The sequence below is a fragment of the Panicum hallii genome, chromosome 9 (assembly GCF_002211085.1).
Source record: "Panicum hallii strain FIL2 chromosome 9, PHallii_v3.1, whole genome shotgun sequence".
Taxonomy (NCBI): Eukaryota; Viridiplantae; Streptophyta; class Magnoliopsida; order Poales; family Poaceae; genus Panicum; species Panicum hallii.
The window spans coordinates 54495520-54519310 of NC_038050.1; the positions used below are offsets into that span (position 1 = coordinate 54495520).

General features: G+C 44.7%; 2 protein-coding genes and 1 long non-coding RNA gene across 3 annotated transcripts; 1 reads left to right on the plus strand and 2 right to left on the minus strand.

The window, feature by feature from the left end:
• Positions 1–4372: 4372 nt before the first annotated feature.
• Positions 4373–4879, minus strand: LOC112873150 (ATP-dependent DNA helicase PIF3-like). Its single transcript, XM_025936168.1, has one exon. It carries the CDS (start codon positions 4877–4879, stop codon positions 4373–4375), a length of 507 nt encoding a protein of 168 aa, XP_025791953.1.
• A 4072-nt stretch (positions 4880–8951) lies between these two features.
• LOC112873151 lies at positions 8952–15133 on the minus strand. Its single transcript, XM_025936169.1, has 7 exons — positions 14483–15133; positions 11962–12036; positions 11414–11477; positions 10620–10675; positions 10206–10353; positions 9502–9573; positions 8952–9412 (listed from the first exon to the last, which is right to left on the minus strand). The coding sequence occupies exons 3-7, from the start codon at positions 11454–11456 to the stop codon at positions 8952–8954; spliced, it is 780 nt and encodes a 259-aa protein (XP_025791954.1). The 5' UTR covers positions 11457–11477; positions 11962–12036; positions 14483–15133.
• A 2702-nt stretch (positions 15134–17835) lies between these two features.
• On the plus strand, positions 17836–20749 carry LOC112876191. The gene is made up of 2 exons (XR_003225270.1): positions 17836–18301; positions 20061–20749. It is a non-coding gene; the product is annotated as an uncharacterized LOC112876191 (long non-coding RNA).
• The last annotated feature ends 3042 nt before the right edge of the window (positions 20750–23791 follow it).

Below are 23791 nucleotides of genomic sequence, written 5' to 3' on the forward strand. Positions count from 1 at the left end.
GCTTGTTTGGTTGTTTGCCCGCCGGCACCATTCAGCACTAGGTCACCAAATCCAACACATGGGACTGCTGCCTGAGCCATGCTGCTTTCCCAGGGTCCAAATCAAACATACCGTAACGCTACGGTTTTAATTGGAACGCCGGATTTTTAAATACAAGAATAGAAAAACAACATAGGAATTGAATATTATTGTAAGTTCAATTATATGGAATGAAGAAACATAGGAAAATCGTGGAATGGCCAGTTGGAAGTTGCATAGAAGAACACAAGAATTTGGTAAGGTGAGAGTGATACAAAGGAAACTTTCCATGAGGTCCAGCCATTCCATAGGAATTTTTATAGAAATAGTAAAAATTTAATCATTTATTTCGGAAAAGGGCTTCATGGGAAAAAAATTCCTATAGGATTCAAATCCTCTAAAATTTCTCCAATATTCTTTTTTTTCTTCCAAAAGAGGCCTAATTAGTAAGGGCAATTTACGCCAGGCTGTAATATTAGCTTTCCGTACGACCATACTATTTTTGAAATAATTAACTTGCATGTGTTGACGTGAGTGATACAAAGGTCCAAACACATATTCGTAATGGAAAAGCTACTATAGTGGTGCACGTAATCCTACGAGAAGGATGAGGCATGCTGTGCTGAGAGGATAACATCTTTAGTCTGCATCCTGTTCCAAGTTATTAATTTACGGCTGGCCAATCTGAAGTCTTTACCGATTGGTAATTGGCATCCTGGCCCAGGCATCAGGCTTTTTTTGTGTTGAGGACCCCCACCAAATAACAAGGGCGAGGCACACCTTCACAGGCAGCTCTCTTAAAGTTAAATCAGACACCTTCTCCCCCAGGTTACAACCAAACGAGCCCTTTTAACAAGTGCCTGTCCAAGTCTTGGTATCGTTACTTATCATCATGCTATGCAACATACAGGTCATTAAGTATATAAAAAGCATACAGGTCATTATGTGGCTGTTATTAACCGGGCGTGCAGCGTGCTACGCGTCACTAGCGATTTTCATCGTGCACCAATCCCAGCCACAAAGGCAGGTGTATGTGGATAGCTGGCGTCTTTTGGCTGGGATGTGGATGAGTCGGCGAGCATCCATGGACACTACGTGTGCAGGGTGGAGACAGGACGTGGGTACCGTGGTGGTGAAGGTCTCTCGTGCGCTGATGTGGCCGTCAGCTCGATGGACGGACGGACCCAACGACTGCCTGCTTGACGAGCGGGACGGATTGATGTGGATGGATGCCGATGGGCGATGGCTCCGCCGTGCCTCTGCCCGCGATCGTAATAATTGAAAGGTCTCGAGACGACAAGACTATCGCGGGAGCCTGTCGCGTGTAAGTAGCCATCTTATTTATTTTATTCAAGGTCATTGTATTTGAAAGTTCTATCAGCATTAATTAAAGGATCCTCTTTTTTCAAATTGTATTTTAAATTATAGTTCATTTTGATTTTGGCAAATCTAGATACGTAGATTTTACTATGTGAGACATACTCTATATATCTAGAATTACCAAAATAATTTACAATTCGGAATAGAAGGGGTATCATATTAGTGTTTTTAGTGATATGATAAAAAATAATGAAGAGAGGTGAAATGAATTTTATGGAGACTAGTTGAATGACCGTACGTTGCTACGGGAGGTAAAAAATTAAGTGTAAAAGATGTAAATCTACCAACAAATAACAGTATTCATCATATATAATGTTGTGGTTACAAAAAGTATTAAGATAAATCAAACCTATAAGTACACCATTGTCACCAAGGTCAACTAAATATGCAAATAAATGTATAAGAAATTCTAATTTATATTCCTTCCAATGATGCGGCTAAGATAATCTTTTAAGATTGCAGGAAGTAGTTTTTGATAACAATTTGCGTTTGATGCCAACAAATTGATGAAGTTCTGAGCATTGTACGCTGTGAACAATTCAGACACATAAATATACATCCATATGTGATTGATAGAAACAATTAAAGACAATAAAATATTTTTTACGTAAAGTAGTATACTCACCGTAAAAATTTCTGTGCTTTCAGTACTCTTCTACGTAGACATGTACTGCAGAACCATGTAGCCCGTAGAATACTGTCGGTACATAGAGACAGGGTACCTCCTGCTAGTGTGTCCAACCCAAGGGGCGCGAGGTTATCCGTAACCTCGCACTAAGCCTTTGGGTGACGGGGCGTACGGCCCGGGCCTGACAGCTGGGGTCACGGTCTCCGGACCTCCCCCGTGCTCTAGCAGATCCGGCGCCTCCACGTGCCCACGAGGACAAGACGCACAGGAACGGCCACCGCCAGCCCGGTCCACCGCGGGGTGGTCCGGGCCCCTACGTGTGGAAGCCGGACCCCCAGGGGGCCTGCACGCCTGTGCCAGCCTTGGCGACCCGGACCTCCCTTCCCGCCGGGGAAGAGGTCCGGTGCCGCCGCGTGCCCCTGGGGAAGCGGCCGCTAAGCCAGCCCTGCCACGTGTTCGGTGGCAGCCAGCCTTCTGCGGGAAGCCAGCCCAACTACCGTATTAAATGCGGGTAGGTGGGCTGTGCGTGCCCGTGACAGGACGTGGGCTGCCCACTGACACGTTGGGTAGGTATGCTGAAACCACGGTAAGCCCGCCTGTTACCGAGGCGGCGCATCGCATCACCACACTGTGTACGCAGGCGGGCGGTGTGTAGTCACAACACAGCGCCGCGCACGTGAGCAAAGGGTAATCATGATCTGCTGCAGGAGAGCTGAGGCGTGCGCTGCCACAGCGTGCGCGGAAGCTAGGGCGCAGCGGGTCAACATAGCCCCTTCGCCTGTCAGCGGGAATCAACCCAACAGTGACAGCACGTCTTCCATTGTGCATGTCACTGACAGCAGGCACTGTGCCGGTAAGGCGGCACATAACCATACCCTGGTTGTTGATACGCACGTCAACTTCTCGATCGAGGACTACAGGAAGGAGCTGGAGTGTAAGATCTCCGTATCTGTCGCATTAAAGGCTTCAGTGTGTATATTATTTAATATACAGCTAGTCCCACCTGTCGGGGCCTCGCTCAGTGTACGCACTCCCCTTGAGCCTATAAAAGGGAGAGCGCGCGCGTTAGAACACAAGGTCCAGAGCTCCCAAGGTTCTCTCAGGTTCTCAGAAGGCTCCCTTAGGCTTTTTCCAAGCTCACAAGCAATACAACACACAGTGGACATAGGGTTTTACGCCCCGGCGGCCTGAACCACTCTAAAATCTCCGTGTCCTTTCCGTGTTCTTCCACCCTTTGATCAAGCGTTCCTAGGCTTCCCCAAACTCATCCTAAACTAGGATTAGGCGGGTGCATTCCGCCACCCGGCTGGAGAAATCCTCCGACAAATACCTTCGGCAGCTTTCCTATCAATCATATTGTATAGAGTAAAACAATTAAACAAATATAATATATGTTGTAAAGATGAATATATTATCTCATCTATAATGTTAGGACCTCTTGGTGTATGTACCGTTTCTTGTCAGTGTCTTTTTCTTCTCGTTATCAGATATTTTTTTCTTCTCCTTCACACTGGGTTTTTTCTTGTCCTTCTTCTTGGAGTTCTTCTTATCCTTCTTTTTATCTTCTTCGTCGTCTTCCTCAGCATTAGGTGGGAGTGCGATGATCTTGATGTTTGATTTGGTGGTTGCTCTAGATAGCGCAACGTACAACTGATCATGTGAGAACACGGGTTCGGGCAAGTATACACCCACATTGGGAATAGTTTGCCCTTGTGCCTTGGTAACCGTCATGGCAAAGCTGAGCCTAATAGGAAATTGCTTCCTCTTGAACTGGAATAGGAACATATCATCATGGGATGGACATAAGGGTATCCGAGCCTGAGGGAAGAAAACCCGCTTTCCAGCATGCAGCCCCAATACAATTGCTGCGTTGATTGTGTTCTTCCGAAATCCCCGTACCACCAATCTTGTTCTATTGCATAGTTCGTTCGCAGGGTCGATATTCCTAAGCAATACGATTGGACAACTGATCTTGAGCTTTAGCACGTGTGGAGGTAGACCATTCGAGGTCAAGGTGTTAAGAAACTCCGGGGGGTAGTAGTTATGCGGATCATCAACTGCAGAGTCAAAGCTATGGTAAACCATCTCATCCCCTCAGAAGCAACTGATCATCTTCATATTAATCATATCCACCCGCTCATTTCGTGTTGACAAAATCACCCTCGAAGGGATGTAGTCTTTGCTTGCCATGTTTTCGTTCAGTCTTGGAAATATGCATTCAATCAATCTATCAAGATCTTTACCATCTCTGGTATAAGGCACGCAAATATCATCCGGGAGACGGATATCACCATCACCATTGACCTCCTTTATCCCACCATCGACGTGCAAGAGATAATCTGCAAACTATGGGTCGCTCTGTGCCCTCATGTTGCGCACCAGCTTTAAGGGCTGCATAGAATCCCAAAAGTATGACCTCCGTAGCGAAGCATCGACTATCTGAGCCCTCGACCCTCCACCAAAAACAATAGTCTTTCCACCAAACGGCAGCTCCGACTGATCCATTATATCCCTCAAGCTTTTGTCAAGAGTCTCCACCGCTTGTCTCTTTGTTATAATAGCCTCATCCAAAATTATAAGAGATGTTGTTCGTAGCAGCTTGGCAGTACCACTTTGTTTTGTGAAGCTACAGCATCCACCATCCTCAATAGTAAGGGGTATTTTGAAGCGTGAGTGGGCAGTTCTTCCACCAAGCATGATGGAGGTGGCAACACCAGATGTAACTATCGCCACATCAAGCTTGTTCTCACTGTGTACTTTAGCGAACAGTGCCCTGTAAAGAAAAGTCTTTCCAGTACCACCAGGTCCATCCACAAAGAATAAGCCGCCTTTGTCCGTGTCAATAGCAGACATGATCTCATCATATGCAGTCCTCTGCTCGTCGTTTAAGGACTTGGATAGAGCCACATCATCCACACCTGGTTCGATGCTTGCCTTCTCAAAAAATCTCACGTGGGATACCACTTGCTATGTCATAGGTGTCATCGATATCTGGTAGAGGGAATGACCTTATATCCTTCTCCATCGATTGCAACATATTTCTAAGGTCAATTAGCACCATTTGTTCCATGGCCGCTGAGGAAGGACAGTTGCACCGATAGTCCTCTAACATTGCATCTAGATGTTTCTGCCACAGTCCGAACACATCACTTGGCTTGCAGACTACCAAAATTATTGCAAATAGCCTCTGTAGTGATGATGGCATCTGATACAGTGTGGCTTCTGTAAGGCAATCATCAAGTGTGGTGTCTTCTTCGATCAGGCCCCTTTTTTCTGTGGCTTCTCAGAATGTCAGCTAGATCACACCATCCACCATCCTTAGATGCTGATATGATGTAGCACCGGTGATGTGGTTTAAGAGAACCCGGAGATAGTAGCATTCACCTTCAGCCGGATGAGCCGAGACAATTCTACCAATTTAGCTACGGTTTTCATATTTTCTCCATTGCCAGAATTTTCCATTAGATTGCCAAGTAAAATACTCAGGAAAGTCATGGTAGAGGATTCCATGTGCATTCTCGTGTAACCTATTTGCCTTGAAGTATGCCGTTAGCATTGACTGTTCGGCCCCTGGACGGTTAACCACGTCTTTGATATTCTGGCGTTGATGGAATGAGACCATGTGCATGTCGGGTAGATGAAGCTGCAATTGCTTTACAGGTGGATGGACCTTACTCAAGTCAAAGCCATATATCCTCCACAACACTTCTGGAGGAGTAACCCACCTGGTGTCCCTATACTGCTTGATCTCATCGATGTTTCTTTTTCATCTGCCTTGTCGGCCTCCCTCACAGCCACGGACGCCCGGTCATATCCCTTGTATGTATTTGAACAAATATTTCACAAACTTAATGCTCCCGCATGCCTCAACATTGATGTGGCAGTTGAACAACCGCAGTAGGTAGGGGTTGTAAGGGACAACCCATTGATTGTCCAGCTCATGGCCCCAAATTTTTTCCTTACGCCCGTCATCACGTCACCTATAAATGGGATAAGAATCCTTGCCCTGTGAGGTGGCCTTGCAGAAAGGGCGTGGGTAACGGTTCTTGCATGAACAACGACCCTTCGTGCATAGGCAATTCATATTTAGCAAACCGCATGGGCCATGCATCATATGCTTGGTGACCATCTTGTACAGCTCCGGGTACTTCTTCTTATTTGGTAGCTCGGCTAATATAAGAAGGTCATACTGCTCGGGGCACATGAGTTTGAAATTCCTGTGCATTAAGCAGCCAATAGGCATGCGGTAATCCCCTCTTCTTGAACTCAACAACATATACATAGGCTTGGACCTCTCCAAGGATGTTATCTTTGAGCAACCTTATCTTCAGTTCCTCAAGTTTTGCCTTGAAGACCTGGGTAACGAGATGTAGGCGATCTTGTGGTGTCTGGGTAAAGTTCACTCTTGATCTCATCCCAATTAGGGTTGCAGTTCATCATTAGAAATATATTAGGTCTTCCATACTTCCACACCAATGCCATAGCGTCCATGTACCGCCGCCTCATATCCCGAGAGCCTCCAATAAATGACGTACCTAGCACAGTACGCTTGCCAACTACATCTCCTCAACCCTTGCCAGCATGAAGGATGTCAACAAGACCTTGGTTTAGATCATCCCTTATCTCATCCTGGTTGTTACGAATGTAGTCTAAACGAGAGCTCTCGATCTTGGTGTATGTGTCCACAGCAAACTGCTCGAAAAGATGCTTGCCATGCAGTATTGTGTTAAATATTCCTAGCCGCATCTAAAATTTGTAGCAGTAGTAATCACGTACAGACACACATGTATTTCCAGCATTCCTATACATACAAGAACATTGTATTAGTGAGCATGATTGTACGTTCTACGAGGTGCACTGCATGAGTTACGTCAAAACAAATTACCTAGATCATCATCACTATTACCCTGAGCATGTTGCCTGCGTATCTCACGAGCGACGATTACTTCTTCCATAGTAACACGAGCCTTTGGAATCATGTTGTGCCACCCAAGTTCACCTCTTGGGAAGAACAGAGGGTACGAAAGTGCGTTGTAGCACCCATGATATGACAGGATGCCATGTATAGACTTATCCTTCCCATGCAGGACAACACTATGCTCAAATTGACCTCGACGTTCGCTCCCTTCTATCCATACAACGGCTAGTTCTGATATGATCGGTATGTTATATGTTCTCTGGTCTAATCGCTGGTCAAGGTTCAATGCCATGTGATAGTCTACAAGATTGTCATTCTGCCCCATACTCCTAAGATGTTCAGAGTACGAGTTGCCACGCATGATGTTGACCAACTTCTGAATCACCTCCCTATCCATCTCTAAGCTCTTTTCCCGGCACTTGTGGTACCGATACTCAAGCCTGGGGTCGTCATCGTAGAAGTAAAGTTCAAGGTGTCTAGGCTCCATACCATCTTTACCAAATGATCTAATGTTATGGTAAATTTGGCCATGCGCACGAAATGTGTATACCCCAGCGGTCCTTATATTGGTGGTGACACATTCGAGCTAACAATACAGTGAAGTGAATGAGAAATGCCCATTGAAATATCGGATATTCGCACGAAAGTGCCTAGCATCAGCATCTGAACTTGACCACAGCCTCATGAGCTCGGGTGGTGTATCAGGTGTAGATAGCTTAATCTTCCCACTGCGACAACAGCATCCAGGGGGCTCTGACTCAAACTTCTTGGCATTGCAATGTGGGCAGTTCTCAACATGTATTAGCATACATTGCATCATATGGATCTGGTACATCTGGGATAGAACCAGAGTCATCATCTGCATCGTTGAGTATGACTTCCTCTTCGGTTTCATCATCTAAAGTGGAGTATTTAAACAGTAACATGTTAGACATAGTTAGTGATGATATGAAAGCATCTTGGAATTTATCTTCATATAAGTACCTTGGCTTGCGAAGAGGTATCCTTCAAACTCTTCTTCGTCCTCCTCAAATATCACGTCCTCATCACAATCATCCTCGGCTGTGAGGTAGGCACACAAGTCAATGAAATGGATGGCATCATGGGTGTACCAAATAATATTTTAATATAAGGAAATTACCATCATCTATAACATTTGTACATGTTGGAGCCGCTGCATATTTTGGTTGGTTCTGATCAAGACTATATGTGAAACATATAACACGATTTCTGATTAAGGTAGATTTTAAGTTATAATAGACGTATCAATATAAATTATGTAGTAACTATAACTACTATTATTAATAACATCTGATTGAGTCGGGGGTTGTGATAAACTCTCTTCTTCTTCGTTATCTTCATAAATGCCTTGATCTTCCTGTACTGTCCGACTGACTTTTCTTGCCATGTTTGACGCAAACTGTCAATTCCGACGCGTTAATAATGAATGTCTTTCTCCGTGTGTGACATGATGCCTATGGGTTAAGCGGCCAGCAAGCAAATCTGGAGCCTCGAGATCAGGTGCGTGTTCTTCAAGTAGTTGTATGTAGACTGGCATCCTGGTCAACTCGGGTATAGTCCAATCAGCAGCGCTTACTTCTGCACTATTCTTAGTTGGATGCAAACTTTTAGGGATATAACGTGGATTCTCCATGGCGATGGAGCGTGGGTGCAGTCTGTTATTTCTCGACTCATTTCGTCTTCTTTTGCACTCTCTTCCCCTCCAACCATGCCATCTTCTCGCGCTGATTTCTAGCTTTCTTTTGCTCTGGGGTCAGTCTTTTGTACCACTCTCTTTGATACGTGCTCTTTGACTTTCTTGTCATAATATGAGATACAGAATCAAGGTTTTTTCTGGTTTTACCAGAGACTTCAGGAGACAGTTCGGCAGCACGCTTGTCACCTAGATCTGGTGATTGGAAGGATTGGTCATGATTGTCAGCATCGAGAGGTTGATATGAATTGTTGATATGGAAGCGGTCATTACTTTTATCAGGATCAACATTTTCATCGTTCAATGCACCAGAGTCCTCTACAAATAGTTTGTACAAATATAAGAACAAAAGGTAGTAAAAGTCCAACTAAAAATTGCACCATCAAATAGAGTTCCAGAAACTCTAATTGGCATGGTATTCTTTTCCTGATATTATGAGAACCACACAAACTCCAAAACCAAAGTAGATATACATGAGTTAATGTTACGAAGCAAATCAAAGTATTAAAAGATCCAGCTAATTTGCAACAACCCTGAAATATTGACCCATCCAGATTACATGTAATGTATCTGTAACACCACAAAAATGACATGCATCTAGCATCTTTATTTTTCTGACGCACTTCACAGTTCCTCAGATTTCTTACATTCTTCTCTTCCTGAGACATTGTTGCATACCTTGTTCTTTCCCTTTCCCGCTTACGATGCTCAGTACTATTGTTTGCTGACTGTAAATTGGATTCACTCTCAGCCCCTGCAGTTTAAATAGCAGAACGTATATAGTCAGTGCGTCTATATTTTTAATTCAAGTAATCCCTTGTATCATGTGTATTCATTAGTTACCTCCATTAGTGTGGTTTGTCAAATCGCCAAATGGAGCAGGAGAACCATTTGTTTCCATTGGATTCTGATATTCTGTAAACCACACATAATCAAAAACCAAAGTTAGCCGCGCACTATAGTAAATACAAGTAAAAATACATAAGTTCATGGCATGAAGCAGATTGAAGTATTAAAAGGTGCAACTAATTGCTCTAGAGTCTGGTCATTGGTCAGGAGCTGCAAAATATCTGGATGGCCAAGAAATAAATGAAGCGGGCATATGGAAGTGGAGATGAACTGATTACACAGAAATGAATGAGTGACATCCAAACTGACGAAGGCCTATAGCACAAAACACCCTAAATTTGGAGGTGAAAATGATGCAAGGGGCTTATGATCGGCATCCTGAGATTCCCCACGAATTAGCATGCAACCAAAACTTAATCTAGCGGAAGGCAAAGAAGCCATTTTATTGCTGATACAACCACAACAACAGAACATCAAAGCAGTTCCTACATATGAGCTATTTTGTTGCTATCCTGCCACACACTAAGTTAAAAGAGCTTTTATCTGCATTAGTGCTGTTACTTCCACACAACAACATGAACTGAATAACTACAAAAGGACAACAAAAAAGAAAGGAAAAAATGCATGTAATGCATCCAATGACCAGACTCCTTCCTCAGTTTGACTGTAGCACCAGAAATATGTAATGCATCCAGCACCTTTTTTTCTGACGCGCTTCACGTCTCCTCTGATTTTTTGCATTCTTCTCTTCCTGAGACATTGTTGCATACCTTGCTCTTTCCCTTTCCCGCTTACGTTGCTTATTATTATTGTTTGCCGACAGTGAATTGGGTACACTCTCAGCCCCTGCGTTGTAAATAGCACAACCTATATGCTAAGTGCATCTATTTTTCTAATGCAATCAATCCGCCATATCATGTTTATTGAAAAGTTAACTCCATTAGTGTGGTTTGTCAAATCTCCAAATGGAGTGCAAGAACGATTTGTTTCCATGGGATCCTTTTTATGGTTCTGATAAATACATAACAACCAAGCACAATGAGCGCTAAAGATGCAAATATTTTAATGACTTTGCTTGAACCATAAGGTTTTTATTACTGTAGTAAACTTACAGTAGTTGCTCCTCCAATATCTGGATGTAATGTGATGGGCCAGTCCTTGTTAAGAGCTGCAAATGCCATACACCAGTCATTTTCATGAAAAATATAGACTGTGGCACATTCAGTTCAAAGTGCCTGATATAATATCAAATGTATCAAAGGATTACTTAGACCATGACAATTTACCGAGCTGCAACCAGCAGAAGGCATGAGTAAAAGAAAACAGATAAGCCATGAATCAAAGAACTCAGCACAAACTGCAAGTTTTTTTTAATATAAATAATATTTAGTCATGATCTATCATGGGAAAACATGTAGAGCTCAAAAAACAAGCATAGGAATTATCATGGAAAAACATGTCAAAAACTCATAAAACAGGCATAGGATGATTCTGTACTATTGCACTAATTGATTCAGAACTGAACTTCATTCAAATATGTGCAATCCTGATGTACCACTACACAAATATTCTCAAATAGTAAACTGCCAGTCAAGAACGATTCTACAAACATTCAATTCTGCATACACTCAATTTTTAAATATGTTATTAACTACACCGTGGTGGACTACAGATATATAGCACAATAGGAGAAGCTAAATAAATAGAAACCTTGAACTTTCAATTTCAAGAATAAAGGCATGGCATGTATCCTACACTAATTATTCAGCTATCAGAAACTTCTCGGAGAGCAAAACACGCATATAGGATGGCAAGATACACAGTATAGCAGATAAATGTGAACAAATCACTTGAAAAACTCTTCCGAACTGAATTTAAGTTATCAAATCATTTGCATCAAAATAACCTGCATCCTGCCTGTCATACTGAATTGAGGGGAAAAAGGGCATGGCACCTATGCTGCAATGAAGCTGACAGAAACATATCATAGTGCAAAACATGCATATGCGAAGGCAGGACAAGCAGTACAGTAGACAAATGAGAGCAGATCATATGAAAAACTCTACCGAACTAAATCTAAACTATCCATCCGTTTGCATTAAAATCACTGACATGCTGCCTGATAACCAAAATTGAGCTGAAACACTGACTTAAAAGTGTGCAGAAATAAGTCTTGCCATCTTATCCTAATTAATTCACCCCCAATCCAGGGATTAAGCACTACACAGAAACATCTGATAAGAATTATCAACTAACTATCCAAACCTAACAACTGATGAGACTTCCGGATAATATCTTCTCATGGTAACTGCAGGCCGCTGAATGTGTTGCTTGGTTGTTCACAACATGTGCAAACATGTTCTGCTTGCTATTTGATAATTCTGAATGTTTTCCATATATATATACAACTATGGATCAAGCAGGGAGTAAGGAGCACGAGGAAAGACAAATTACCTGAAAAGATCAAGATGAAGATGATTTTTCCCTCACGCGGTTATCACGTCCAGCATCATTTTCTGCGTGCCCTCCCTAGCAATAGTCCAATCACTGAACATGTTAGTCTCTGACTTGCAGTATGCTGATAAAATAACAGCAAACTTTCAGCTTCTTAGGTTCACACACATTTGATTTAGGGTTGCAGGTAACACTTTCTATCCAATGGACCTAATGTGAACCCTAATTCACATTTAATTGTCTGTTTTTTAATATCAATTAGCAGGCTGAAGTATCGCAGCACTTGGTGCATTACTTAAAACTGTCATCCCCAGTTGGACAGTTGTACAAAAAACCCTGTATGCTTTCTTCAAAAGCAGGGGACTTTTCCTTTTGTTTGAAAAAGGGTATTTAAATTTACCAAATCTGCTAATACACATATCATTTTACCGCTTAACCATGAAATACTGAAATCTCAAACTATTTCAGAGAATACAGCTTGGTTGTGACAAATACTTCATGCAGCTAGTGTTCTCATGTCACAAATGTCAACAATGCCATGTAACTGCATCATGGCATTGAGAGAACAAGGCACTTCCGGGGGAAAATAAAAGAGGAAAAGGGGTACATATTAAACTCTCAAGTTTCAGAATTATTGGACTCGAGAACATAATGTTGACCATGACAAAGTTGAGCAGAGGCATTTACTCAATTGTGTAATCAAAACAGCAGAAATAATCCTTTAATTTGTTTGAAAGACTTGCACAATAAAACCAAAAGAACAAATTGCACTCCTATCGCCTCCTGCAATAAGTGAAAATATGCAATAGCCTGAATATAGCATCAGGCTTAAATTGCTCACCTATATGCAAGTATGCTACTTTCTGAAGAAACCATACAGACATGTTGCAAGCAAGTTCAGGTAGTTCATTGTGAATAAGTGCAAAAGGATGATAAAGAAAAAAAATGAGCATATGAAACATAACAGGGAGTATACTCATATAAATAGATATTGGATTGTTGATTATGTGGTGCTGAATTGGGATTTGCCGCTATAAAGGCCATTGCAAGGCAACAGCATATATGCCATCATTATAGTACAGTAAGACCATAGGTTTGCCAAATACACACCATTTTAGAACAAGCAGCAGAAAAAATAACTTAACATATCCTAAAATTATTTGTAAACAGTAGTGTGCGTGGTCGTTTCGCGCTGGCAGGGTCCATGGAGCTGCCGTGCAGTATGCGTCGCATACTCGAATCAGATGAGGCTGGATACCATACGCTCATTCTCCCGCAGCTTTTAGCTCTCCAGCGCACCGTCATCCCCCTACGAAGAAAATCTGGTGTCCAACACTCCAACAATTTGGTGTAACAGATTGTTGTGCATTTAACCTCTCTCATGCGCTGCTGCTCGTGTTCAAGGAGACTTACTACACCCAGTCATTGCACCTCTTCTACCGTCATGCTGTTCTACGGAGCTTTGCTGCACGATGATTTCAACAACAAAGGCATATTTCTGGACAACCTCGAGCTGCTCGACAAAATGGCAATAAGGAAAACTGCAAATGGCGTCCTCAGATATAAAATTAGAAAAGTATTTGTTGCTGCCATTTGATTGTGAGCTGATAGTAAAAGGAACTACTCATGTCATCTATCAGAGAAGATTGTATAATGTTAACTACTGTCACACTTGATATTGTTTGATTGCTCCAATAATCAACCTATTTCTGGATGTTAGAATTTTTTCTATGTCAATCCATAGTACTCTAGGAAGAGCTGGCTATCTATCAATATAGATTGCTTCATAGATATGGCATTCGAATAGAGGCATGAATACTGTAGTAGTAACTTCCAGCCAAATCCAAAACAATAACTTTTTGAACATTCATTGTAAATAGAACTTTAGAACAGAAACAATATCCTAGGCATGTAGCTCAGGTCAAAAAATAGTCCATTCTAGAGCGTCTCAGGACATCTTCTACAGTGCTACTCTTAAGGTAATTTACTAAACAAGATCAACACATCAGGGCTAACCTTCAGAGGCCAACCGAGCATGTTAATTAACTATCAAGGTGTACAAAACTTGGCGCTTAAGGGAGAATTGAATGTTATTGCCTTTGCACAGGACCTTGCTGGCTACATATTTGAGCTCATTCAGAGGGTCAAGACACCTGAGCCTCTTTGCCAAGCAAGCTTCATGTTAATGACCTTACCAAATTCAACAACATTAGCAAAGCCTAATACCACATCTAGCTGATGTCTGCAGTTGGATTTAAGCAGTTAAGCACCTCTCGACCTGGAGTCGTGAACACACACAGGACCATACCTAGCAAAGTCCTCAACTACAATCAGAATGACATATTAAGTCACCAGGTGAAGATGGGGAGGGAGAAGTTCAGACTTCAGACAGACATGAAGAGCATCAGGAGACGGCACATCAGATCCTGACTCGTACGGCAATCATAACTTTTCACTATCTATGCAGGTTCCCATAACGAAAAAGGGATCACGATCGAGATGCGCATCGGGAGGAACGGACCTGCGCCTTGTCGGCGAGCCTGAGCGCGAGCCTGGAGACGGGTAGCGGCGCCTCGGAGTGGTTGATACACTCGTTCCGCAGGAACCGCGAGAGGTTCCGGCCATCTGCGATCAGCCCCGCCAGCGTGACCCCGGCGTGCTCGGCGACGTGGAAGACCACGCGAGGCCGGAGAGCGAGGGCCGCGGCCGCAGGTTGGGGGTGTGGCACCTCGCGACGCCGGAGAGCGAGGGCCGGCGGGGGGTTGGGGGAGAGAGGCGCGGCGGGCCTTCGTCGGCGGAGCGGAGGTGGCTCGCGGAAACGACGACGCCGGGGAGCCCGGAGCCGCCCGCGGGTTGGGAGAGAGCAGCGTGCCCCCCTGCTCGTCGTCGGCGCGAAGGAGCCTTCGTTGGCGGCGCGGAGGCGGCTCGCGAGGCCGGAGTGAAGGCGAGCCGGCGAGCCGGGGAGAGGCGAGCGGGGGGAGAGACCGCGGGTGAAGGCGAGCCAGCGAACGGGGAGAGAGAGACTCGACTGGGGGTGACGGTGAAGGCGCCTCGCGAATGGGGGTGAGAGGCGCGAGCGGCGGCGGCGGCGCCGAGCGCATGGGGGACGCCGGAGCGGCGGCTTCGGCGAGCGCGAGCTGGAAACTGCTCGGCTCGCGAGTGGGGTCGAGGGAGGTGTGGGGTGCGTGTTTTTTTTACCCGCCGGGGAGGGACCACGGGGTGGCAGACCTAAACAGTTCTTTTTATTTGTGGTATAGAGTATAGATAAAATCTTGTGTACACTGTTTGTAAGAAGCTCATGTACCTTAAGAAATAACAAATGATGAAACTGTGCTTGTACAGATGATTTCATTTAGGGTTTCATCCAATTCTATATGAGATGGCAGCATTGGAAATAATGAAGTGAAACTTATGCTAAGAATGATCTAATAGCTCAATGAAAACTGAGGTTATCGTGGAGTGGGCTGGCTGACGTGTGAGGTCTCTATCTAGGAATATATTCTTGGCATGGCAGCTGCAAATTAATCTGGAATACTTGTTCCATTCCAATTTATTTACCATTTTATTTTGCAAAAATGAAATAATTACTTGTTATTTTAGTTTTATCTAAGTCAAATTTAAAATAATATCAATATCTTCAACTTCAAATTAGTACTATTGAATCCACCATGAAATATATCTTAATAGAATAAAGATAAAATTTTTAGAAGCCTAATTCACCTTCTCTCTTAGGCATCTTGATCCTTTCAGCTGTATCTCAACATTTTACATAGGAAACCTTGAGTAAAGACTATTAGCGAACCACATATTGCATCCCTCTTGATAGTATGACATATCTACAATTAAGATAAAAAAGTACACAACTCAATAATTTTAGCTTTGCGAGTCTTCAACATGCCATAATTGATTGTTATCAGTTCACGAGGATTCCAACCATCTTTTGACTTATTTTCTTGAGCAAATCAACCTTCATCTAGTGACTTTGGACTAAATCAACAAATGTGATCAATATTATTCTCCACATAATCAGAACAGTTGATGCCTTCGAATATGAGATTACTTTTATCTTTATATAGGTCCCTTGACATATCAAATTCTCGCTTCTTCTCCACTGTATATGTTACTTGTTACCAAGCCTCTTGCTCGCCCTTCTCCATGGTATGCTGCCTCGTAGACAAATCACTCCCAATCCTGTATCTTCGTACTTTCGCTTGCCAATTCTTCATAAATGCAAGTTTCATAGAACAAACCAATTGTTTATACTTCGTTTGAGCCCATGGTCCTTATCATATTTGAACCACATCACTTTACAAAATTTCAGTGGGACTAAACACATGATCATGCATGCACCTTTTTAAACACATTAGCCTCTTTAACCCTTTTACCATTCAGTCCACCAAAACCCACATAGGAGTCTAGATGTACTTTTAGAACCACGCTGTCAAATCCGTTGTTGCCTTAAACTGGCAATATCAGGAAGTCATCATAACACTCCCCGTCTCCTTCGTGAGTGCATTGACGATCTCCATGTCCCACCATAGCTACCCTGTTGACAAGGACGCTAAACACCGTATGCATGTCGTCCAAGGGCCCACTTTTATGTCATTCCCCTACCAGAGAAGCCCTAGCTCAACATTTAGGATTGGCTGCACACAAGAGGGGATAGGGCTAGAGGTCGATGATAGTGTCCCATATTATGGGCCGCTTTGTAGTTGTTGCTCCCTTCCAAGCGTGTGGACTGCAATATTACTTTCTTTCTTGTGAAATACATTACAACACGAATATTCATATACACACACGTATACTCACCGGTCACCATTATGAATGCATGCACACAAATCCTAACGAGATACTAGGCCAATTAAGCGAAAATGCAAGTGCTCATACCTTTAAGACCGAGCTTCAAATTTGAGTAAGTTTCATCATAATAAGAAACACCCCACTTTACGATAATGTCATTGTACGTAGCAGCAGTGCGTACAAGTGCTTCATACGGATACACGTCATGCAGAAGCAAATACTATATCGCGTCTCAGTGTTCACATCACGTTGTTAAAAACCCGCACCCGTTGAAGCTCTTTCCACCGATGCGTTCGGTGGGATTCTTTGCATTTCTCACCGCTGCAGCTGAAAACGCAAAAAACAAACTTGCTCATAGTTATCCCGCAATAAGATGACGAATCCATAATGTGTTGCTTGTTCTATCTATTGTTTGACAAGTCTCCTCTGTTCTTTTACATAGGGACTTGTAGTCACTAGCACTTGATACTAATTGCGAATAGGCCCGCATACCAATGGGCCAGGTCCATACTTGGTAGCCGTTATTCTACGACGAGGGTAAATTAAGATGGCTAATATGACCCAAAATGCCATTATTTGCAAGCGTAAAAAAAGACCATTATTTACACATCAATTTCTTTATCCGCAATTCCTCTTTTCTAATAAACAGGTGTCCTTTTCGTTCTTATGTCTTTTCTTCACGACTCCCGAGTGAAGACGTGTTGTTTTCCTTCAATTTCATGAGCTCGCTCTCATATACGTGGGACGACCGGATGGGTAACGTCAAGCCTAGCATAGCAGCAAGTCTTGGTCAGCATGTGGCCCATGGGCTTCGAATTGAGTTGGGCTGTGGCCATCAATGAAAGAAATAGACAAATCCTACACCTCTATCTCTCGTGTTCTTCTTCCTCCCTCCTTCTGCTTCAATTCGTGTGATTGACCTCTAATCCATGCTGAGTTTCCAGAATCGGGTTAGAATTTTAACATCCCTGCTCCACCCCACCTCGGATCGATACCAAACCCCTACTCACCCAGCCCACTCCGCTGACCCCAACCCCTAAAACTCCCAATCCACAACCGTGCCAGCCTACAGCCGGAGCCCCATCGATTCCATCGGATTTGAGGCCCCGCCATTGAGGCGGTTCGCCTGAATCGGCCAATTCGATGCGAATTTGCATGTTCCAGATGCGCAAAGAGCAGAGGCCCATGGATCTAGGTTGCTCCTTATGATCTGGTGATGGTGGTGCGCCGAGGCGCCGGAGCTCGGCAAGGAGGAGGGATCGGCAGTGGCAGCGTGGAAGATAAGCGAGCCGGCTATGCATGGGTGGTGCGGCGATGAGGGGTGCGACGGTAGGAGGCGGTGTCTCGTTCAGCTCATGTGGCCAGTTGCACGCGTAGAGGCAGAAGCTCCACCATCACCGGCACAAGGACCAACTACTTCTCCTTCCCATTCATCTATTCTGCCGCCTTAGACGACTTCTTATCCCAAGCAGCGGCGGCTGCACGGGAGAAGGAGCGCGTTGATTCTTCCCGCCTAGTGTCACTTGGCTCCTTTATAAAGGTGCGTCTTTGTTGGGAATCGCTTTGGAATTTGTTAGGTAACCTTGACGAGATTTAGTGGATTTGAACATGCTACTTTTGTTAAATCGTTATTATCTTTGTTACTGCTGGAACAATAACTGCTATATGAAGTATAACTAGACTAGATTTCACTGTAGCTGGGAAATTGGAGCCAGTAGGCTGAAATGTATCAGGGAAATCGTGTTGAGTAACTGATGCGTTGGTTGTGCTTGTTAACATGCTATGCTAATATGCACTCCCTTCATTCTAAATTATAGATGGTTTTAGCTTTTTTAGATGCATAATTTTTTAATGAGGTAGCGGATTCTAAATAGTTGGATCTTCCGCCAAAGTTGAAATCCATGAAGTGTGTGCTGTTGGCGTTTCTTAGCACCAACACGCATTTCTTAAACAAAAATGCTTGTTGGTATTTCTTAACATATACAGAATAATCCGCAAGCGCATGGAGATACTACTGTAGCACTTCACCCGTGAGTATCGAAGGGTATCATATTTCCACGGGGAACGGAGTTACTAGCCTTCGAACCACTTCATCCAAGGACAAACAAGAGTAAAGTAGGCAAGGATAGAGAGGATTCCTATGGCTCAAGATAGGTTCAACCTCTATTTGCTTACTTCGAGCACCGGCTTACACCTAGTCTGCCAAGCGTATCCAGCTATTAGCTCTAGTCCAATCCGAACGTGGGGGACTACAAGGGACGGACAGGACTGTCACCACCTGCCGTCTACCCCGACAGACTGTGGGGAAGGGTAGCAAAGAAAGGTAACTTCAGGCCTAGACACCACGTCTATGCTATCGATTATTGCGTCTTGCTCCGGCCAGACTCCGTCTTAAAAATCAAGTCCTTAAGCTAGAAACAACCGCTCAAGAGCGGACAATGATCCCGTAAGCAAGTAAAGAGTAAAACTTACTTAACCAAGAGACTCATTACCATAGGAGATCACGACTACTTACTTAAGAAAGGAAGCATCCGTCAAGATACAAAGCCGGGGAAGAGTGCCGACAGGCCGGCACTTCCCCAAAACTACCCCTCACTCTCTCCCTATTTTCTAAGCACTACGGAGGTAGGGCTTCGCCTTGGTGTGGAGCTCTTATCTTCTCTTGTGGTGTGTCTTGTGAGAGGGCTCTTCTTCTCCTTTTATACTCTCCAAGGGCGGTTCCCGCGCGGAGTTATACTTGAAAACATGGCAAACCGACTTCAAGAGGATAATATTGATCTTTCCGCCAAGGTGCACCTGGACGGGAGCCAGGCTAGGTTCGGCTGACCTAGGGGGTCCGCCGACCCCCTGGTGGCCCACTTTGGCACCGCCTTCGAGTTGCTGGCTGATAGGTGGGTCCTCTTCTAGATATTGTCTGTTTGCCACCTTTGAACGTCGGTGTGCCTTGCCATGTGGGCCCTTTTTGTAAGTCTGATGTAGGATGCGGTCTTCTGTGCATTTCTGTTGTGTCTTCTGCATGTTTTCCCTTGGTATTTATTCATGGGTGCCTACATATCATAACTAACCAAAGCTTGTGGAAATAGTTAGAGTTAAATCGCTATCCCTATGTTTGGTGGTTATTTAGCATTGAATGATGCAGATGTTGACGGTCGAATTTTATACTTAAGGACCATCAACATGTGCGAATAAATGTAACTCTCAACCTGCTTCAGTTGATTCCAAAGGTGAACATGAACAGAACTTGTGCCATTCAGTTAATACTAAAGTTGCCAATATGTCTAATATGGATTCATCTGCAGGTGAAATCGGGATGCCTTTACTATCCCTGGTAAAGTTGAAGATGGTTGCAGATAATGATGGCCCTGATGAATCTGCATTTGGCAGCCAATGTAGCTTAACTGTTTCCAGTAGAAATTCAAGATCGACCCTTGCTAGGGAATCTTCATTGTCTGCTGCTGATAAACAAGACCAGGGTTTTGTTAAAGTCAACTAATCACAAGCAGCTTTTGTGTGTATCTGACCACCCAAGAGCCTTTGATAGACACGACATTATCGCTGGCAAGACTGGAGATGTGAAAAAGGCTGATGCTGTTGGAGATAGTAGCGCAATGTAGAAAGAGGATGAAAAGATGGGACATGCTTCTTCTAATTTGGCTGATGTTCGCAAACTATCTGTAGCAGCAGCATCCCCACTTGGTGTGGCTAATGTGAGTAAGAAGAAGAAAGAATCAAAAGTCGGTTCCAGTGAATCCAATACTAATGTAAAATTTGAAGGTATCAAATCTCCACAAAGTGAGCATAGTGCAAAGTAGTGTTAAAAAAAATGATGGCAGTGTGAGTGTAAAAGAGGATAACGTCAGGCCTAGCATAGCAGCAAGTCTCGGTCAAATGCATGTGACCCATGGGCTTTGAATTGAGTTGGGCTGAGCCTAATATTGTAACCGAATAGATACTTCTAGCTTGCTGTTGTGGCCATCAACGAAAGAAATAGACAAATTCTACACCACTATCTCTCGTGTTCTTCCTCCCTCCTTCCCCGAGCCCCCTAATTCTGCTCCATTTCGTGTGATTGGCCTCTAATTCCATGCTAAGTTTCCAGAATTGGGTTAGGATTTTAACACCCCTCCTCCACCCCACCTCGGATCGCTACCAAACCCCTCCTCACCCAACCCCCTAATTCTCCCAATCCCCAACCATGCCCGCCCGTGGCCGGAGCCCCATCGATTCCATCGGATTCGAGGCCCCCACCGTCAAGGCGGTTCGCCTGAATCGGTCGATTTGATGCGAATTTGTATGTTCCAAATCCGCGAAGAGCAGAGGCCCATTGATCTAGGTTGCTCCCTGTGATCTGGTGATGGTGGTGTGTCACGGCGCCGGAGCTTGCGAGGAGGAGGGATCGGCGGCGGGAGCATGGAAGATATAGCGAGCTGGCTATGCATGGGTGGTGTGGCGGTGAGGGGAGCGGCGGCAGGAGGCAGCATCTCGTTCGGCCCTTGTGGCCAGCCACACATGTAGAGGCAAAAGCTCCACCGTCACCGGCACAAGGACCAACTACTTCTCCTTCCCGTTCATCTGTTCTTCCACATCGGACGACTTCTTATCTGCTAGCAACGGCGGCTGCACGGGAGCAGGAAGGCGTCGATTCTCCCTGCCCAGTGTCACCTGGCTCCTTTATAAAGGTGCGTCTTTGTTGGGAATCACTTTGGAATTCTCTAGGTAACCTTGACGAGATTTAGTGGATTTGAACATGCTACTTTTGTTGAATAATTATTATCTTTGTTACTGCTTGGACAATAACTGCTATACGGAGCACAACTAGACTAAGATTTCACTATAGCTGATGCAGACGAACACGTGCATGGCGAAGGCAGCAACATAGAAAAATCCACTACCACCAGATGTTTTCTTTGAGACATTGAAACATGGCTCCATTCACAATGATGAAGCTCTAGTAAAATTTGTGAATGCAATCACCAGTGAGGATTGGAGAACAACCATAGTTGCATTTCTCCGAGGACATTTCATTCCTGAAGATGAGAAGGAAGAAAAAAGATGGCCCTTCGGGCCAGAAACGACACCATCATCAGTGAAGGCCTATATCGAAAGGGGGTGTGTGCACCACTCCTCAAATGCATATCCAGGACGAAGGCAAGCAACTTCTCAATGAAATTCACTCAGGCATGTGCTCCTCTCACATTGGCACAAGAGCTTTGGTAGGAAAAAGCATTCAGAGAGGGTTTCTATTGGCCTTCGCTAGTAGCTGATGCAGACGAAGTGGTCAGAACATGCCCAAACAGTCAAAAACATGTTCACTACAGGAAGTTCTCCCTAGACGAAGTCAATCTCATACCACCGGTCTGGCCACTCGCACGTTGGGGCATTGACATTGCTGGCCCTTTGCCAATGGCTCCAGGAAATTACAAGTATGCAATCGTGGCAGTGGAATAGTTTACCAAGTGAGTGGAGGCAAAGCCCCTTCGAGATATCACAGCCGGAGCCTTGCAAAAATTCTTCTAGTAGAACATCGTGTGCCGCTTCTATTAGATCCGGGCACATGGGACTGTCCACGTGGCACACTTCTCCCAGGATACGGGATGGGACATGGCCCACGCCCTACAACTATTGTAATTACTCGTAATGCAGTAGGATTACTCGTAGAGTAGTTAGACTAGTCGGACACGGTAGGAAACTACCCGAGAAGTATTCGGGTAGGACTCCTGGGCTTGTATCCGACTAGAACTTCCATGTAAACCTGTCCCCCCCAGACTATATAAGGGCGGACAGGGATCCTCTCGGGGAGAATCATCATCAAAGGCAATACAAACCACACAGAACGTAGGGTATTACGCTCTAAGCGGCCCGAACCTATCTAAAACCTTGCGTTCCTTTGCATCTTCGAGTTCCTGATCTCGGCGGCATCCTACCTACAAATTCACCACCTCAGGGGTATCCCTCGGTGGGTGTGGCGGTAAAACATCGACAGCTGGTGCGCCAGGTAGGGGTGTTCATCGAGCATCCACCGGAGAATTCGATGGCATCCTTCAACTTCACCAGCGTTGTGCTCTATGAGGGCACAACCTTCATCTTCGGCTCCTGGATCTGCGTCGCCAACGGTTTGGGTGGCTTCAACAGTCACCTAGCCAACTCCAAGGAGTCGGAAGCTTCTTCATCAACTCCAAGCAGCGATCTCGATGACTTCATCGACAACCTCGACGATATGTTGCTTCCCGATCTGGCCCAGCAGATAAAAAAGATGTCCGTTTTCAACGCGACTTCCACTCGTGACGCATAGATCTATTCGGGTCGGATTCAAAATGATCTGAAAAGACCTCACGATCTAAATCCCTCTCCAACTTGGATGTGGGCACCACCGTTTGTCGAGCGGCCACCGTTTTTGACGCCCACTCAGACTCCACCGTACTCCCCACGCAGTACTACACCTTCAAGCCGTACCCAAAAAGGACTCGGAGATGAGAGAGTCACCGCTTGTCCGGCAGCCCCCGCCCTTGAAAACCACTTGCCACCCGACGGCCACACCGAAACATTTTCGGGCAGCCTTCTAGGTTTAACCATCACATCAACACCTCAAGGACGTTTCGTGTACTGGAAGGGCTTTGAGCCCTTCGAACTACTCAATTACGAATCTCACCTTGTGGCCTTCACGCAGGAACTACTCTTCCAGGAGGGTAGACCCCTTTCTCCCATTACAGAAGAAGGAGAAAGTAGCACAGAGCTACTTGAGTACAGCCTTAGGGCTAACCACTCGCCGGATCGTCAAGTCTGCATGGTCTCCCTTTGCAATGCGGAGGACGACGAGCTGGACCCCCAGTACGGCAACAAACAACTCGCGGACATCTCAGCTGACGAGCCCACAGGTGATGCTCCTCAAGATGAAGACGAGGAGCACCGAAGGATCCGGCAGGTAAACAACACCACGTGCCCGCGAACCAAGGAATCTCAACAACGCTTTTGCAGCAGTCGCGGATCGCGAGTACCGTACGTCGATTGGCGCCATCGCAGAAGCAGCACT